This window comes from Phalangium opilio, unplaced genomic scaffold (assembly GCF_054372755.1).
Source record: "Phalangium opilio isolate 3A_F unplaced genomic scaffold, DU_Popi_V2 ptg000487l_1, whole genome shotgun sequence".
Classification (NCBI taxonomy): Eukaryota; Metazoa; Arthropoda; class Arachnida; order Opiliones; family Phalangiidae; genus Phalangium; species Phalangium opilio.
The window spans coordinates 1,758,408-1,775,088 of NW_028324237.1; the positions used below are offsets into that span (position 1 = coordinate 1,758,408).

At 40.1% G+C, this 16,681-nt stretch overlaps 1 protein-coding gene across 1 annotated transcript; it reads right to left on the bottom strand.

The window, feature by feature from the left end:
• Positions 1-11,284: 11,284 nt before the first annotated feature.
• On the bottom strand, positions 11,285-12,256 carry LOC149593857 (uncharacterized). Its single transcript, XM_089861693.1, has one exon. It carries the CDS (start codon positions 12,254-12,256, stop codon positions 11,285-11,287), a length of 972 nt encoding a protein of 323 aa, XP_089717819.1.
• Positions 12,257-16,681: the final 4,425 nt, after the last annotated feature.

A 16,681-nucleotide genomic window follows, 5' to 3' on the forward strand; every position in this document is an offset into this window, starting at 1 on the left:
CGAGCCGTGTTCACTTGAAGGCGATTGAATTTCTTCTTGAAAGTCTAAACGAAAAAACAGTTACTTTTTCATTACGGAATAATATTTATAATACCAACCATTAGGTGGGGATTTCGACAAGCTCGCGGTCGCGGGTTCTTCATAATCTAAAAAAAATTCAAGTTATTTTTGCCAGGAAATATAAGAGAAGCTTAAGCGCTTCCCTGGCACTGTAAATTAGCGCGCGGTTGTCGGGAATGCTAAAAACACTATAGAATTGGTAACTATGTCTAACCAGAATCATCGGGGCTTATATGCCCTTTGCTAGACGCTAACTGTCGAAGCGTTGTCAAAAGATATCCTCCTGTCTTTTGCGTTATCTTTTCGACGATCGAAATATGTTTGTTAAACTCTGCTGGTGTCGAGTTGTTTGTGGCCAATCTCAGTCGCAACTGCTCCGCCTCTTTCTTTTCTACCATGAGTTTTTTCAAATTTTTAATTTTCTCCTTGTGGTCTTCTACCATTTTATCTGTGGCGCGGAGGGCCACCTCAAATCTCTCTCGATTATTTTCCAAAATGGATAACCCCTTTTCATAAAGATTTATCATAGTTGGTAGAGTAGAATGCTCTTCCGAGCTTTCCTCCGGAATAATTGGAAGCTCTTCGATTTCTAAGAGTCGTCAAAATTGTACAAATAATTATATTTTATTACATCATCATGATATACTTTATAATGCAATAATTACCGGTAACCGGGAACCTAGCGTGAGGAACGTTCGCGTGGGGCTCTTGGAAACATCCGCTTTCCATTTGGAAGGGTTTACGCCAATTCGGATATTTTTCGCATACCTTATGGTACACCACCACAACCTCTTCCGGGAAAAGTTCCCTTAGATTCGTTTCAGGGCCTAGTTTCGCCTCTACAATGAATGAGCAATATCAAATTTTAAAATGTCATATTTATCAACCATAACAATGTAAGACTTACGGACTAGTTTCACAACGAAACAAAGATTAAATACACGAAATAGTGCTTTTCAATTTTTCCCTCCTTTATTAGGAAAAGTTGGGAAAACTTCTGAATATTGTCAGAAATTGCTTTATAAACTGTTCGCGACGGCCTGTAAACGTAAACGGATGAAGTTTGTGTCTCGCTTATTGGTTGTAAACACTCACTGTTCCAATTCTCCTCTTGTGAACAACTGCTTAAAAATTTCCTTCCAAGTAAAGGAATGACTTGTTTTTCGAAATAAGTCCAATTGTTCCCGGCTAGTCGGGAACAGTTTTACTGAGCCGGCATTGTTGAAAGTTTTTTGAAAAATTAAGACCATGGCGTCCACCAACTGGCTCGTCGTGAATAGTTTGCTTGTAGACCCAGGCATGGGCCTTCTGTGGCATTTTGCAAGTTCTTCTTTGACGAACCCGATCGTAATGAAGTTCATTTTGAAGACTAAACGATAAACGGATATTCAATGAATAAACGGAAGTAGCCACCTGCATTTAACATAAGCCAATCAGCGGTATAAGTTAACGGCAATAAGTTTGCCGGTGTAACGCGACAACAGTATTAAATGTCTTTGAATAGATCGGGGCTTCTAAAAGGTTAGGTATGGCTAAAACAATATTACCTACGCAATACTTTTTCACCCAAATAACATTCTCGGCCAAAGGGGGTTCGGCTAATCAAGAATGTTATTTGAGTCAAGCTTGACCCTGGTAATGCATGGCTAATAGTGTTACCTTTATATTACCTTTTCACCCATACGACTCTTTCCCCATTAAAATTAAAACGGCAACCATCTACGTAGCTATACTAGCGTTGCCCATTCCATACAGCTAAGAGGAATCATTCTGTAGCCTCCCCGACTCCCTTTTATAAGTCGCCAAAGACTGAGTGAGTAGCCCCTCGACTACCATTAAAAACAGGCAATGATTAAGCGAGTAGCCCCTCGACTCCCTATTAAAATCTCCAAAGATAAAGTGAGTAGCCCCTCGACACCCACTAAAACAGGCAATGATTAAGTTAGTAGCCCCTCAACTCCCTTTATAAATCGGCTATGAATAAGTAGGTTGCCTCTCGACACCCACTAAAACAGGCAATGATTAAGTAAGAAGCCCCTTGACACCCACTAAAACAGGCAATGATTAACTTAGTAGCCCCTCGACTCCCTATTAAAATCTCCAAAGATAAAGTGAGTAGCCCCTCGACACCCACTAAAACAGGCAATGATTAACTTAGTAGCCCCTCAACTCCCTTTATAAATCGGCTATGAATAAGTAGGTTGCCTCTCGACACTTTTGAAATCGAAAATGATTGAGTTAGTAGTCCCTCGAATCGCCAATCATTACTTTTTCACTAATAGCTCCTCGATGCCCTTTAAATATTACCAATTATTAAGTATCAAAAAATATAACAAGCCTAAACAGAATCGTTCCTAAACCAAAACTTTCCCACGCTCGGAGCCTCGGATGGGGAAAGAAATTCAAATAAACCCGGTACGAGAGAGAGGAAAGACGCGAGATTTTCCAAAATTCGGACCCCCAAACCCAGCGCTTCTGCAAGCCACGGTTTCTGTTATATTTCTCAGTCCCTAATGTAAGGTCTTTGTACCACGTGACTCAATTGGCCAATGGGGGCTGATGTACATATTTCAAATAAAACGTACACGCCCCCTGAACATCTCGCCATCTAGCGTTAAAAATCGGTATTTTACGGAGTAGAGTATTCCTTTAAAACAATCTCAACAGGATATGCGTGGTTAAACTTATCATTATATGTGATAATGTAAGATAATCTGACGAAGCGGCTCAGTGAAAGTTGGGGAATGTCCTCAGAGTTTTGCTTGCAATGGTCAAGCTAAAATCCTCTTATTAAATAAACAACACTTGACGCAATTTTCTAAGGAGCTATTAGTAAAATAATATATTACGAACAAAAATGGTCTCACTTAGACCACAAAAATTATACTTAGCTTGAAAAATTAATATTTAAATCAAAGTAGAAAATTCAGTTAAGCAAAGGCTTAGAGCATTGACGTCGGCAATTCGAATCGCCGTGAAAGCGAGCGTTGCCTACGAGATTCCCGCGTACATAACACTCCCGGTCTCCCGCTGTCAAAGCCGAAAGGCGAAAGCTCGCGGCTCGCGCAGCTAAAATTCCAAACAACACTTGACGCAATCTTCTAAGGAGCTATTAGTAAAATAATATATTACGAACAAAAATGGTCTCACTTAGATCACAAAAATTATACTTAGCTTGAAAAATTTATATTTAAATCAAAGTAGAAAATTCAGTTAAGCAAAGGCTTAGAGCTTGACGACAGCAATGAAGATAGGACTCCCCGCGTACATAATATAAGACTACCGGGTACCGGTAAAGCTGAGCCTGAGCTGCCTGACGCGCCGCGGCAATATCTAATTAGTTTATTCTCAGTATCATCTTAAGCTTAAAATACGAGGTTACCTACGTACATAATATCGAGTCAATCCATAATCAATTCAATAATGCGAAGAATTATTTTACGAACCTTGAATTCAATCGGCTTTCGGCTCTAAGCCTTTGTGAAAATACGATGTTGGCTACGTAGTACGTACATAATATAAATTCCAATAGGAAACAAGCCCAAAAAACCGCCCAAACAAGTCAAAAATTTCGAATTCCTGCCAATATTTTAGAGAAGCAGCCCAATTGGCGGCTTTCCCGTCCAATATGGCATCCCTGCAGGCTGCAGAAGGACCCCCCCCGCAGCCGCACTGCAGAACGTCGCGGACTGCAGAACGACGCGCTTGAGCGGCTCGCACTGCAGAACGACGCTCTCGAGGGATCGAGAAAATAGCGTCGTCCGAGGGATCAGCCACTGGCGTATTCTCCCGGTATTACCTCTTTGGAGGTTTCAATGCCGTAAATTCGGGCGATATGCCTACAATCCGTTCTAATATTGAATTAAAAACTGTAGAAAGTAATCCCGAGTGTATTTCCGCGTTATACGGCGTTATACGCTTCACATCTTACACCCTCAGAAAGACTTTATTGCCGAGTGGCTTCTCCCTCGTCAATTGACCCGTATAGAGACTAACATTTTTGCTCCGCCAGATGGCGTGTTCAAAAATAAAAATCACAGGGCCTGTCGAAAATTGTAGGGCTGTGCGAATAGTGGTTTTCAAAACCGAGTCGAATACGAATCGAATAGTGAATCTCCTATTCGAAATGCGAATCGAGTACTCGTTCAAACAAATATTACTCGTTTTCCAAAAAATCTAATTCGAGAATTCGTTTTTTTCAAAACGAATACTCGAAAGTTCGATTACTCGGTTTTTGTTGACGAATATTCGATTCCAAACGATTAATCGTTTTTTTTAATACATATAGCAGTTTAATGAAAGTCAGGGATATGTAGAGAAAACGGAACTTCGCTTAATAATTTAAAGAAATATAATTTTACATATTTAAATAACAATTTAAATATGTAATACAGAAAAATAATAAGAATTGAACTAGCACTTATCTTAAGACCTTAAAAATTTACTTTTCAGTTACAAGTTTGTTACTTATTTTGAACTTTCAAAATAGAAATTTATGTTCAAAATGAAAATATTATGCAGTAAACTGAATAGTGAAATTGTTTGAAACAGGAGGGTAACTTAGCTTCTCCACGAAAAAAAGAAAAATACAGTAATGGAATGGAAAATAGAAATGCAGTAATCTTGCTAATGTTATTATTAAAAAAGTTAAGGAGCGTAGCTTAGCTGCTTAAAAAAATAATAGAATGGAAAATAGTAAATAAAGTAATAGTTTCTTCACTCACAACTTAAGCTACGTTTTCATGGTCGCTTGTAGCGTGTAAATGACTAGCTTGCGAGTAAAAAACGGGCGAAACTCGCAAGCATTTTCATTTTCATGGTCGCTCTAAGCATACGCTTATAGCGTGAGCTTCCAAACTTTGATTTTCGAACGCTACACGCCGCGATCAAATCGAAACAGATATTTTACGCGCAAGCGGTGGTTACAAGCGGCGTGTGAGTGTCACATGATCAGAAAGAGCCAATAGGAAATTTATTTGTTCGCCATTTTTAAAGAACCGTTTTTACCGTGGCATTAGTACAGTTGCAAAATGTCAAAAAGCAGTAAAATGTCGGTGGCGGATCAAAAGAAGGAATTGAAAAAATAGGGAAATTGAGTTAAAAGAAAAATAATAATGATATGACCAAGGCTTAATTCGAAATGAGTAGAACTTACCAAAGAGCCGAAATCCCCCTCTGTTTTACGGTTTCGCCATATCGGGTGGACCCACCAACATTTCCCTTTGTATGTGTTTTTTTTTTGTGCCCTCAGCTATTGTACTAATTGCTCTTGATTACTTTCGTGTTAATGTTCTCTTATTTTTACATTTACATTTAATTTTCTTTTCTCCTTGACAATTTGTAGCTATGTACGATGCCCATTCACACGTCACATTGTTGACTTTGTGGGCAATTATTCACTCAATAAATAAATAAATCGTAGTTTAATATTTTGTTTTCTCTTTATTATTAATAGCGATAATAATAGAATTTCTTTCGAATCAGCAAATTTCGTAGTTCTTCGTCCGCCATCTTAAAAAGCCTAGTAAACAAGCTCTAGATGTCGCCAGTGGGTATTTTCAATGCTACCATGTAAACATGATTGCTTGTTTCCGAGCGAGTAAACTACACGCGGAACTTTGACGCTAGCAAAAAATACTCGCACGCTGGTCATTTACACGCTACAAGCGACCATGAAAACGTAGCTTAAGGCCCTTATAGGAGATTTTACTATTAATTCTTCTTGAAAAAGTTGTACTGATTGCGAACCAAATTTTTATGGAGAAATACAAGCTTCTCAACATTTTCAGGAAGCAATGATTTCCTCCCATCAACGATGTTTTCAAACGTTGAAAACATTTTTTCGCTATCAAAAGAACTTGCTGGAATTGAGAGGTACAACCTGGCCATTTCAGCAAGCTTTGGATACTTTTCTTTTTTCATCTTCCACCATTTAAGGATTACGTTGGTTTCCGCGTTCAAAGCGAAAGGTCCAATTGGGTCCTCTTCGAGATATAGTTTAATCATTTCAGATTCGCTTACACCAGCAGCTCTACAGGTTTTTTCTTTCAACTTTTGATAATACAAGTTGAAGAGTGAAGATCTCTGGCCGTATATTTCTTCTGACAAACAAAAATGTAAATAACCTTTAAATTAAGCACACTTGAAAATTAATATATACCTGAAGTGTTGATGTTCAAGTTAGCGTCACTAAACGTTTGTTCAACAGATTCGTCTTCGGTAGCTGTGTTAACTGAAAAGCTGGCAGCTTCTTCTTTAAGTAAATTGATTGCAAAATCACTGGACTCTTTATCCTTGAAAATAATCGTTTTAAAACGAGGATCCAAAAGCATTGATAGAAGGTAAAGCTGTTTTGTCTCAAGTCCGGAAATCTGCGTCTTAAACTTTGCAACAAGGTTTTTGACTCATCTTCAGAACAGAATAGTGGAGTAGTGAGAGATATTTCCAAACTATCAAGAATCACATAAATCAGGGACAATGTAGGGTAAAGAGTTCCACTTATTTGGACTGTTGCTTCCTCGAAAGTCTTCAGAATGGAAACAAGATTAAAGACCTTGTTCCATTCCAATCCTGTTAAGTTGTAAATTTTTGTGTTAGAAGATAACTCCATTGAAAGTGGCTCCTTTATTTCGAGAAGTCTTTTCAACGTGTAATATGTCGAATTCCATCTAGTTGGAACATCTTGATTGACCTTGAGTGGTTTTAAAATTAAACTCTTCTGCCTTAACTTAAGGCTCTCATTTGCAACGTAACTCATTTTAAAATGGCCAACAATTCTTCGGCATTTGCTCGAAAGCTTTGATGTTCTGGGTCTTCCTGGATCTTCATCTAAATCTTTCTTCCCAGGACTCAGGGTGTCCTTCACCACAAGATTCAGAGTGTGTGCGAAACATGGAATATGTGTCCATGTGGACATCCTCATCGCCTTTACAGTATTCTTTCCATTGTCAGATATAACAAAGATAGGCATAGATGGCCTTAGTTTCAAATCATTTAAAGTGGTTTTCATTCATTCGAGAATGTTTTCACCCGTGTGTTGTTGAGTGAACAAATAGGAATTAAGTGTGAGTTCCCTCATTTCAAAATCTCTGGTGATGAAGTGACTAGTGAGTGACATATAAGAGTCCAATGCACTTGAACTCCAAAAATCAGTTGTGAATGACATTGATTGAATTCCTTCAGTATGATTTACAATTCCTTGAATGCTTTTAATATCTTCATTGACCAAGTTTTTGACTTGTGCGTACAGCTCTGGTATTATTTTTCTTGAGAATGTGGTTCGTGAAGAGGGCTCATACTGTGGTTCCATAGTATGAAGCACTTTCAGGAAACCCTGCCTTTCCACAATTGAATACGGTTGCATGTCAACGGCCATCAAGTATTCGTAATTGATTTTGCTTTAGGGTGCTCAGATTGCCACTTCTGACTCTTCTCAAAAAGTGAAACGATGTTTTCAATCTGGGAACTTGGTTCTACTTGTGCTCCTTGACTAGTTGGTTTCTTTTTCTTGGCCAACTGTTGCTCTTCTATCATTTTGTAGCTCAACGAATGTTTCAATTTTAGATGGTTTAGCATCGAACTCGTACTGTTGTCTATCCTTTTCAGTACTTTTCCGCAACCTTCAATTTTGCATTTGGTAATGAAAGTGCCACTTACTGTACCACAATTTTCAAAGAAAGCCCATACACCACTCCTGTTTTTTCTTGTGCCGTCGGAACAAGTGTTACAAGGCACTTCTGTCTCCAAAAGGTTACACGAAGCTAGTGTTGAATTAGCAGACTGGTCTTCTTCAATGTCATCCTCGTTTGATTTGCGACAACGCTTCGCCATTTTTTAGATTTTTTCAAATAGGAGTTAAAGCTTTAATTCAGTTTTAACATAACCTAAGATGGCGAGTTGCTGAACAGGCGACCGACAACTACTTTGCTCCTTTAACTTCTAGTTCTAGTTCCCAGAGTTTTAGTAGTAGAATGGAATTTATTTTTTCCGTTCTCTTTTGGTTCCCACGAGTTTAGTATAGAATGAAATTTCCCACGCTAAGACCTTGGAGGAAAGAGGTGAGATGGAGTCACATGATGATAATGTACGATCTGCGGCATTAAGTATATATTTTGCCGTTAGGTAGGGACGTAGGGTCAAGGTAAAGGGACTCTGGGAAAACTCTGACACGCTCCTACCGAAACGGTGAATATGCTGGGAGGACTTTGTTTCCGTAGTTGAAGGTAGAGAGGTCAGACATTATTCCATATCACCTACTTCCTCCAAGTAAAGACTGGATATAGCGAGAGAGAAAAACCGAACACCGCGATCTGCGCAATCGCGTTGAAATTCCAAAAATAAACGCTCGAAATACATTAGGTCTACTACAATACCTCTTTTCATTTACGAAGATAAAAGGATTTTGAACATTTTACAACTCTTTTACATATTTACATAACGTTTTCTACTAAATTTAATTCTATAAGCCCAATCTCTCCGGTATGATTCTCAACCGGGATGATCGACGTAGTGACTGATTTTGGGTATCAATGTCCGGCGGTTTGTTTGTGGAACCTCTCTTTCCTTCTGTATCTGCTGTGGTTAAATGGCTCTCTGGTTTGGCCAATGAGACTAACGGCTGGGCGACCGGAAGCAACGAGTGGGCAACCGGAACCGACGAGTGGGCAACCGGAACCGACGACTGGGCAACCGGAACCGACGACTGGGCAACCGGAACCGACGACTGGGCAACCGGAACCGACGACTGGGCAACCGGAACCGACGACTGGGCAACCGGAACCGACGACTGGGCAACCGGAACCGACGACTGGGCAACCGGAACCGACGACTGGGCAACCGGAACCGTGTCGTTCCTTTTCCGGATCTGGTCGCGGTGTCTTCTTAATGTGCCTCGAAGCGTTTCTATGTCGTACATCGTAGTTCCTGTTTTCCCGTTTATTCTGCCCTTAATCCATTTGGATCCTTTGCCGTAGTTCCTAGCATATACTGTTTCCCCTTCCTTGAAGGTTTCGGTGTTTGGTTCTTGATTCTTTTGTTCCATTTCATCGTTTTGGGGATGAATCAAGTCCAGCCGTGTCCTCATTTTTCTCCCGAACATCAATTCTGCCGGTGATTTCCCTGTGGCTGTTGGTGTTCTCCTGTGGTTCATCAGAAATCTGGCCAATCTTGTGTTTAGGCTTCCGGACCCATTTTCTTCCAACCCCTTTTTTATCAAATGGACCGCTTCGAGCTTCTCTCCGGATATCTTCTTCAACGCACTTTTGACCGTCCTTACGTTACGCTCCGCGAGCCCGTTCGACTGAGGATGATAAGGTGCCGTTAGTACGTGCCGTATCGCGTTCTTTGTCGTGAATTCCTTGAATTCATTGCTGCTGAAACACGTGGCGTTGTCTGACACTATGGTGACGGGTAGACCGAATCTCGCAAATATTTATCGAAGTGATTCAGTAACGGTCAAGGTGGCCGTTGTGTTACAAATGGATACCTCTATCCATTTGGAGTAGGAGTCTACGATTATTAGCAGGTATTTCCCTTCCATGGGACCAGCGACGTCTACGTGTATTCGGGTCCACGGTGCTTCTGTTTCTCTCCATGGTGATAACTTCTGGGCAGGCATCGGGGCATGTTCTTGGCAGACTGGGCACTGTTTGACTGTCTGTTCTATTAGAGCATCAAGTCCTGGCCACCAAACTTTCGACCGGGCTACTGCTTTCATGTGCGTCATTCCTTGATGTGTTCCGTGCAGCTCTCTTATGATTGCCTCTTGGTATGTTTGTGGTACGATGACCCGATTGTTCCAAAGGAGGATGTCGTTGGTCATGGATATTTCATCCTTCCGTCTTTGATATTCCTTTAAATCTTTAGATGTCGTTCTCGGCCATCCCCTTTTCGTGAACTGGAGGATTTGTTTCAGCAGTGGATCATTTAAAGTTGAGTGTCTGATGTCCTCGCAGTTAACAGGAAAGGATTCGCTGAAGGTTGACATGTAGAAAACATGCTCCTCCGGTATAGGCGTTTTGAACTCGGGTGTTGCCAACGATAACCGGCTTAGGGCATCGGCATTCGCGTGATGTATTCCCTTCTTGTATCGGATTTCGTAATGGTAGGCTGATAGCGTCAATGCCCATCGTTGTATTCTTGCCGCTGCCATTATAGGTATGTTTTTGTTTTCCGCAAAAAGGGTTATGAGTGGCTGATGATCCGTCAGAAAAGTGAATTTCCGGCCCAGCAAATAGTTCTTGAATTTCGCTACGCCGAATACAATGGCCAGTGCTTCTCTCTCGATATGTGGATAGTTTCTTTCAGCTTTCGTGAGTGATCTCGATGTGAAGGCTATGGGTTGCTCTTGGCCTTTTTCGTCCAAATGGGATATTACCGCGCCAATGCCATACGGTGATGCGTCACATGCTAGGACGACCGGCTTGTCCTGGTCGTAGTGGACCAGTACATTTGAGGTATGCAGTGCTGTTTTGGCGTCTTTGAATGCTTGTTTTTGCTGTTCGTTCCATTCACAATTTCTTCCTTTCTCCTGTAGTTGGTGCAAGGGGGCTAACCTCGTTGATACGTTCGGGATAAATCTTCGGTAGTACCCTAGCAATCCAAGGAATGACCGCAGTTGCTCAACATTTATAGGTTCCGGCGCGTCTGATATTGCTTTGGTTTTGTCGTCCAATGGGTGTAAACCTTCTTCGTCTATACGATGTCCGAGGATCTCGACCGTTTTCTGGAGGAATTGACATTTTTCCTTGCGCAACTTCAATCCAGCCGTTTCCAGCGCGTCTAGGACTGCCTCTAGTCTTTCCAAGTGTTCTTCCACCGTTCTTCCGCCTATTGGAATGTCATCCTGAAAGACTGCTGTTCCTTTTAGTCCTTGTACAACCGATTCGATGTGTCTCTGGAAGAGTGCGGAGGCTGATGCCACTCCATATGGTAAGCGGTTAGGTTGGTACAATCCTTTGTGCGTGTTGATGACCACGATTTTTTTGATTCGTCATCAAGTTCCAATTGTGTGTATGCTTCTCTTAGGTTCAAGATCCATTGTCTACCCACGAGCGTGGGTCCTTCTCCTTCATAGATCAGCAACGGTAGTGTCTCGATTCTGCTGTCAAATTCCACTTTGACGTTAGTTTTCCCCAGAATCTTCACTTTATGTCCTGAGAATGAGGGGAGGTTGTTGTGGAATGGTTCTAGTTTTAAATTGTGTCCGTCCATCGTGAATTTTGCTTCAGGCATAAGAGAGTACGCCGACCCGGTGTCCAGTTCCATCTGGATGGGGAAATTGTTGTTGTTGAGTCGGGAAGTTGCCAGCTTTAATGTGATACATCGAGTATTCGCTGGGTGTCTCGCCGTGCTCGAGGGTACATGGTTGGATGGTGTGAACCGTTTCGTGCTGTTCGGATAGTGGCATGATGCTGTGTACTTCGCGGTGGGAATTCGTTCTGGCTCCTCTGCGGCAGGCTCTTTGCAAATGACCCTTCTTCCTGCAATTGTCGCAAGTGTACTCCTTGTATGGGCAATGTATCGCTTGGTGCTCGTACGATAGGCATCTCATACATTCCGTGGGTCTACGTGATAGGGTTTTATCCGACCGTCTGGCTGGCCGGCCTTTATGTTCTTCCCGTTGCGATATTTTGTTGATTGCATCCATGTGGTTTCCATTTTTGCCCTTAATCTCCTGTGTGCTTTTAGCTGCTGCCTCGATTGATTGCGCTAGTGCTAAGGCTTGATTCAGTGATATGGAATGTTCCGAGAGGAGTCTGTTCTGAATAGTTTCGTCTTGTATGCCGCATATGAATCGATCCCGCAGCATTCGATCCAGAAATTTGCCGAAGTTGCAAAATTCCGTCATTTTGCGAAGTTCCGATAAGTACATCGTGGTGGATTCCTCCGGTAAGCGGTTGCGATTTAAGAATTTGAACGTTTCCATGATCTCCGACGGGTTGGGATTGAAGTGGGCGGATAACGTGTCTGTCAGTTCCTTCGTTGTTTTGTCCGTGGCTTTGACTGGTGCCAATAATCCCCGCAGAAGACTGTACGTGGGACCACCAATGGCCGTCAGGAACATCGCCCTCTTCTTACCCTCCATTTCTTCCGTGTCGATGTCATTGGCTGTGAAAAGCAGCTCTAATCTCTCGGAGTAGACTGCCCACGTCTGCGATGACTCGTGAAATGGGTAGACTTTGCCAAACATAGACATGCTGATTTCTTTGGTCGTTTTCTTTTAAGCGTTGGAAAGTGGAAGTCCCCCACAACGTGGTGAATAAGTTCTTCGTGTAGTTATGGCGATTCGTACTGGTCACAATTATCACGATCTCGCCTTCGTCGCCATTGTTGTGTCTGTTGCTTAAAGTAATCAAGACTGGTTTTAAATCAACGTTTATTTATTTGGTTCTATGTTTTAATGCAACACACCGCACGCGTCTCTGTACAATATTTACATCTAGCCGTGACCCGTCAACTGATAACTTTAAGCCCGTCTGCCCCTGTTTATATACGTTGCTCGTTATCAGTTTTGGTCTACTGTTGTTATCTCTCGCCCAGGTCTACTATATATATTTTTTTACATTATGTCTACTACAGACATGTGACCATAGTTCCTCCCATTTTTAATCGAATACTCGTTTTATATTCGAATTTAACCCCATGAAAACGATTACTCGGTTAAGGAAACAATATTCGTATTTAAATCGGTTATTCGAATTTCTTTTCGAATAATCGTTTTGTAATTCGAATACTCGTTTTTCCCCAAATGTCAAATTCGATTCGTCGAAGCGATTACTCGATTCGAATTAAACGAATACTATTCGAAAATTCGAGTACTCGCACAGCCCTACTAAAAATGTTAGGTTGGGCCACAGAAGGGCCCAGGAAAATGGACTTTATTTGCGGCTAGAGCTTTGGAACATTTCCCATAAAAATTAAGAAGTCGGTCGTAAATTAACACGGTGATTACGTTTTCGTATTTTACCCGAGAAAATCGTAAATTAGAATTACGCGGGTAAATTACTATGGCAATTTACCGATTTAGAACCCTAGTTTTTCTGTTAAACCCCCGTGAAAGTGTGACTACAGAGTCCAGATGGTAGGATTTCACTTTACGCTACCCCATCAACAAACACTGGTTTCGGACGAATTAGACCATGGGGAGTTCCTAAAAAATACTGAAACAATTCCTAGCGTGCCGCAAGTATTTTTAATAAATTTTTGAAAATTTTAAATTTCATGTACTAACCACTATTGAGACTAAAGGCATACTGCACACTCAATATTGCAATAAAAGTATTGGGACTTAGCAAATTGAAGGACTCGCGACGTTAGCATAACTATGAAATATTAAAGACCTACTGAAACAATTCATTTCTGAAAGAAAATAGAAAAAATATTTTGAAAGAGGGGTCAAATTCTTGGTGGAAAATATTTTTTCTTACATAGCGTATGGAAAAAATGTCAAATTATTGGTTTAAGTAACAATATGTAAGCAAAAATAAGTTAGGTTAGGTTGAAACCTTTTCCAAAATATTGTTGCTTACATATTGTAACTTAAAGCAATAAATGTTACCTTTCCTAAATATTATTGCTTTCATATTGTTACTTCACTCAAGAGTTTGACGCGTTTTTCAAAATATTTTCTCTATTGTTTAAGTAGGTCTTTAATATTTCAAAGTTATACTACCGTTGCGAGTCCTTCAATTAGTTGAAGTCCCCCTACTTATAGTATTGCCTTTAGTTTCAACATAAAATTTAAAATCTTCCAAAATACTTGCGACGTGCTAGGAAGGTTTCTGTATTTTTTATGAACTCCCGGTGATCTAATTAGTTAGAAACAATTGTTAGTTGATGGGGTACCGCAAAGTGAAATCCTACCATACAGGTTACTTGGTGAATTTCCGTGATTTCATTACAAATATTTAGAGGTGTGCAGTTAACCTATTCAATCGAATATTTCTATCGAATACCGAACCAAATAATTCGATCCGGTATTCGATAAGCCCTTTTTCACTATTCGATACAAATATTGAATACCGAAAAGACTATTAAAAACTATCAGCAAGTGCCTAGGAAAATTTTAAGAAATATTTGGCCAACAATGAGGAGAGGTATTTGGAAATTATGGAGCTTCTAAATGTTTTTCTCCTTGAATTGTATTAGCTATTCGCAAATATTAGGGTCACTACCTGATTAGTCGCGAATAGTTAGGCCTAGTATTCACGAGTATTAGGGTTAACTATTCGCGAATACTAGACTTAACTATTCGCGATTAATCGGGAAGTAAAAAAAAATAATCAAGGCCTAACTATTCGGTTTTCGACTGTTCGTTTCAGTATTTGATAAGGAAAGTTTTTTGGGTATTCGGTAACCGTTTCGATACCCAAAAAGTGGCATTCGCACACCCCTACAAATATGGCATCGAAGATAAGAACGCGTGGCAATAGCCGGAAACTCCAGCTCTCAAATATGCGGTCAAATATTCCTTCTATCACCGAGTGATCATTCCGTGGAGTAATCTACCTGAGGATGTCGTCAATGCGGGTTCTACAGCCATTTAAAACTCAAACGCTTGCACTTCATGCACCCCAGGCTATATGGCTAATCAGCCCCATCCTGTCCCTGGACATAGAGCAAAAAAATGGTTACCATCATTTGTACTGCATATCGAGCTTAAAATAGGGGATTCACCATCATGGCTCAATTCTTTATCGGGTTTAGGTTTAGGTGGAAAGAATCTTGTCAAGACTAAGGCCCGCGAGAGATAAGAGGCTGTTTAGATCTTAAAGCGGGTTTCGGTTTTAATTGGGTTTCACAACTATTAAGGCTCGTCTAAAATTGACGACTATCAACGCAACTATTCAATTTGACCGCACTATCCAGCCGAACGATATTTACTCACTGCCACGATTCACTAACAGCTGCATCCGCCAAATTTCGGATTCGGAGTACTTTTTCGAAGGGATGATGACGACGATAATACGATTCTGATTTGAAGACTTAGAGACTTCTTTAAAAAGTACCACCAATTTTGTCTGTTTTGATATTTTAGCCTTTTAAAGTGCACATAGATCAGCTAAGCACATATTGTCAAGAAAATATAATTTGACCTTAATTATAAAAGCCTGATTTTGAAGGTTAAAAATGGTAAGTGACCAGCTTTTAAATTAAACTACCTTGGCTCTACTGGCCACAGCTCCAGTTAAAAAAAATCGCTTATTTCTCAGCCTGATATAGCTGCTTTTCACACATGGAGGATTCATACCATTCACACAAGGAAAAAAAGCTGCCTGGAGGTCAAAAAGCAGATTTTTTGTGCCCTCCTCCCTCCAGGTAAATGGCCCATTCTCTTAGTGAAAATGGTATTTTGGTAAGAATTTTCTAATCATCTAAATCAGAATTGCAATTACTTTTAAAAATTCCAAGACGTCACATCACATTTAACATTTTATCGCAGAAATTAGATGTTCTGTCTTCTACCAAAAGTATATTTAGGGCCAGCCATTCCATATTTTTCCCCCATGAATTTCATAGGGAGGGCCAAACCAACTGCAGAGTGGGCCTGGCCCACCTGTACCTCCCTGATTATGCTACACTCTTAAAGGTGTTATGCTACACTCTGAAAGGTGCTATGTGACACTGAAAGGTGTTAAATAAATAGTTCTAGGTTTATTAATAGAGTCATGGGACGTTACCATAACTTGTTCGCTGTAGTGAAAGGTTTGATCAAGCAATACTTTCATTATTTTATTCATATTCTCGTTTTTTGCGGCAAGAGATATTTCAGCTGAAGTATTTAGAAAAATTGGCAATTATTCTGTCTTTTGAGGTATAATGAAAGTGTTTTCATAGCATCCGAGTTGTGAATAGAACTTTTTATTACACTTGAATAACTTGTTTTTTAGCTATAAAGCAGGCAAATGCTTATCACTATTTCAGTTGGGTAGTTAAGTAAGAAGATAGTTCTCATTTTGACTCGGTGAGGTAAAATGTTCATTTCTCTAACTTGTTTTTCTTCTACTAGAAGGGTTTAGAAAATCGATCCAATTTGTTAAGTATTCGATTCCTCTACTAGGTAATGTTTTGGAAATCGCTTGAGGATTCCGTGTTTTAAAATGATCATTAGCAAAGTTTTAAATCACAAGTAGAATAACACGAGTTCAGATATGATTCCTTTGTTGACTAATGGATAAATTCATTTACATCATGAATATTGATTGTTCTGTTTTTCATCTTTCACCCCTGCTCAAGTGAGAATACTAGATAAGAAAAACAAGAACCCTGAAAATATTCATGAGATGCGAACCAGCTTGAAAGGTGGCAATGTTAGATCGCGTGTTATATAGCACTTTAAAGCTGATTGCTATCTTTCTGACACTTTATATTTTAACGCGTACGTGGAACTACGCAATTCGAGTTTAAGTTGCGAATTGCCATATTCTACAGTCGAGTGTAACAGAGCCTAAACCTAGATGTGAAAACGGAAAAATATTTATTTCGTTGACATATTATAAAACTAAAATTTCTTTTATTAACTTTAATCAAAGCAAATTTTCTATGAGAGAGTCTTGGTATCACTTTTTGACGACCACCAGAATTTTAGTAAGTGGAAATAACATTCACTCAAAATTTCGAT

Excerpts from the sequence above, each read along its gene's own strand:
- LOC149593857 (XM_089861693.1), bottom strand. The coding sequence starts at position 12,256 with ATGTCTATGTTTGGCAAAGTCTACCCATTTCACGAGTCATCGCAGACG.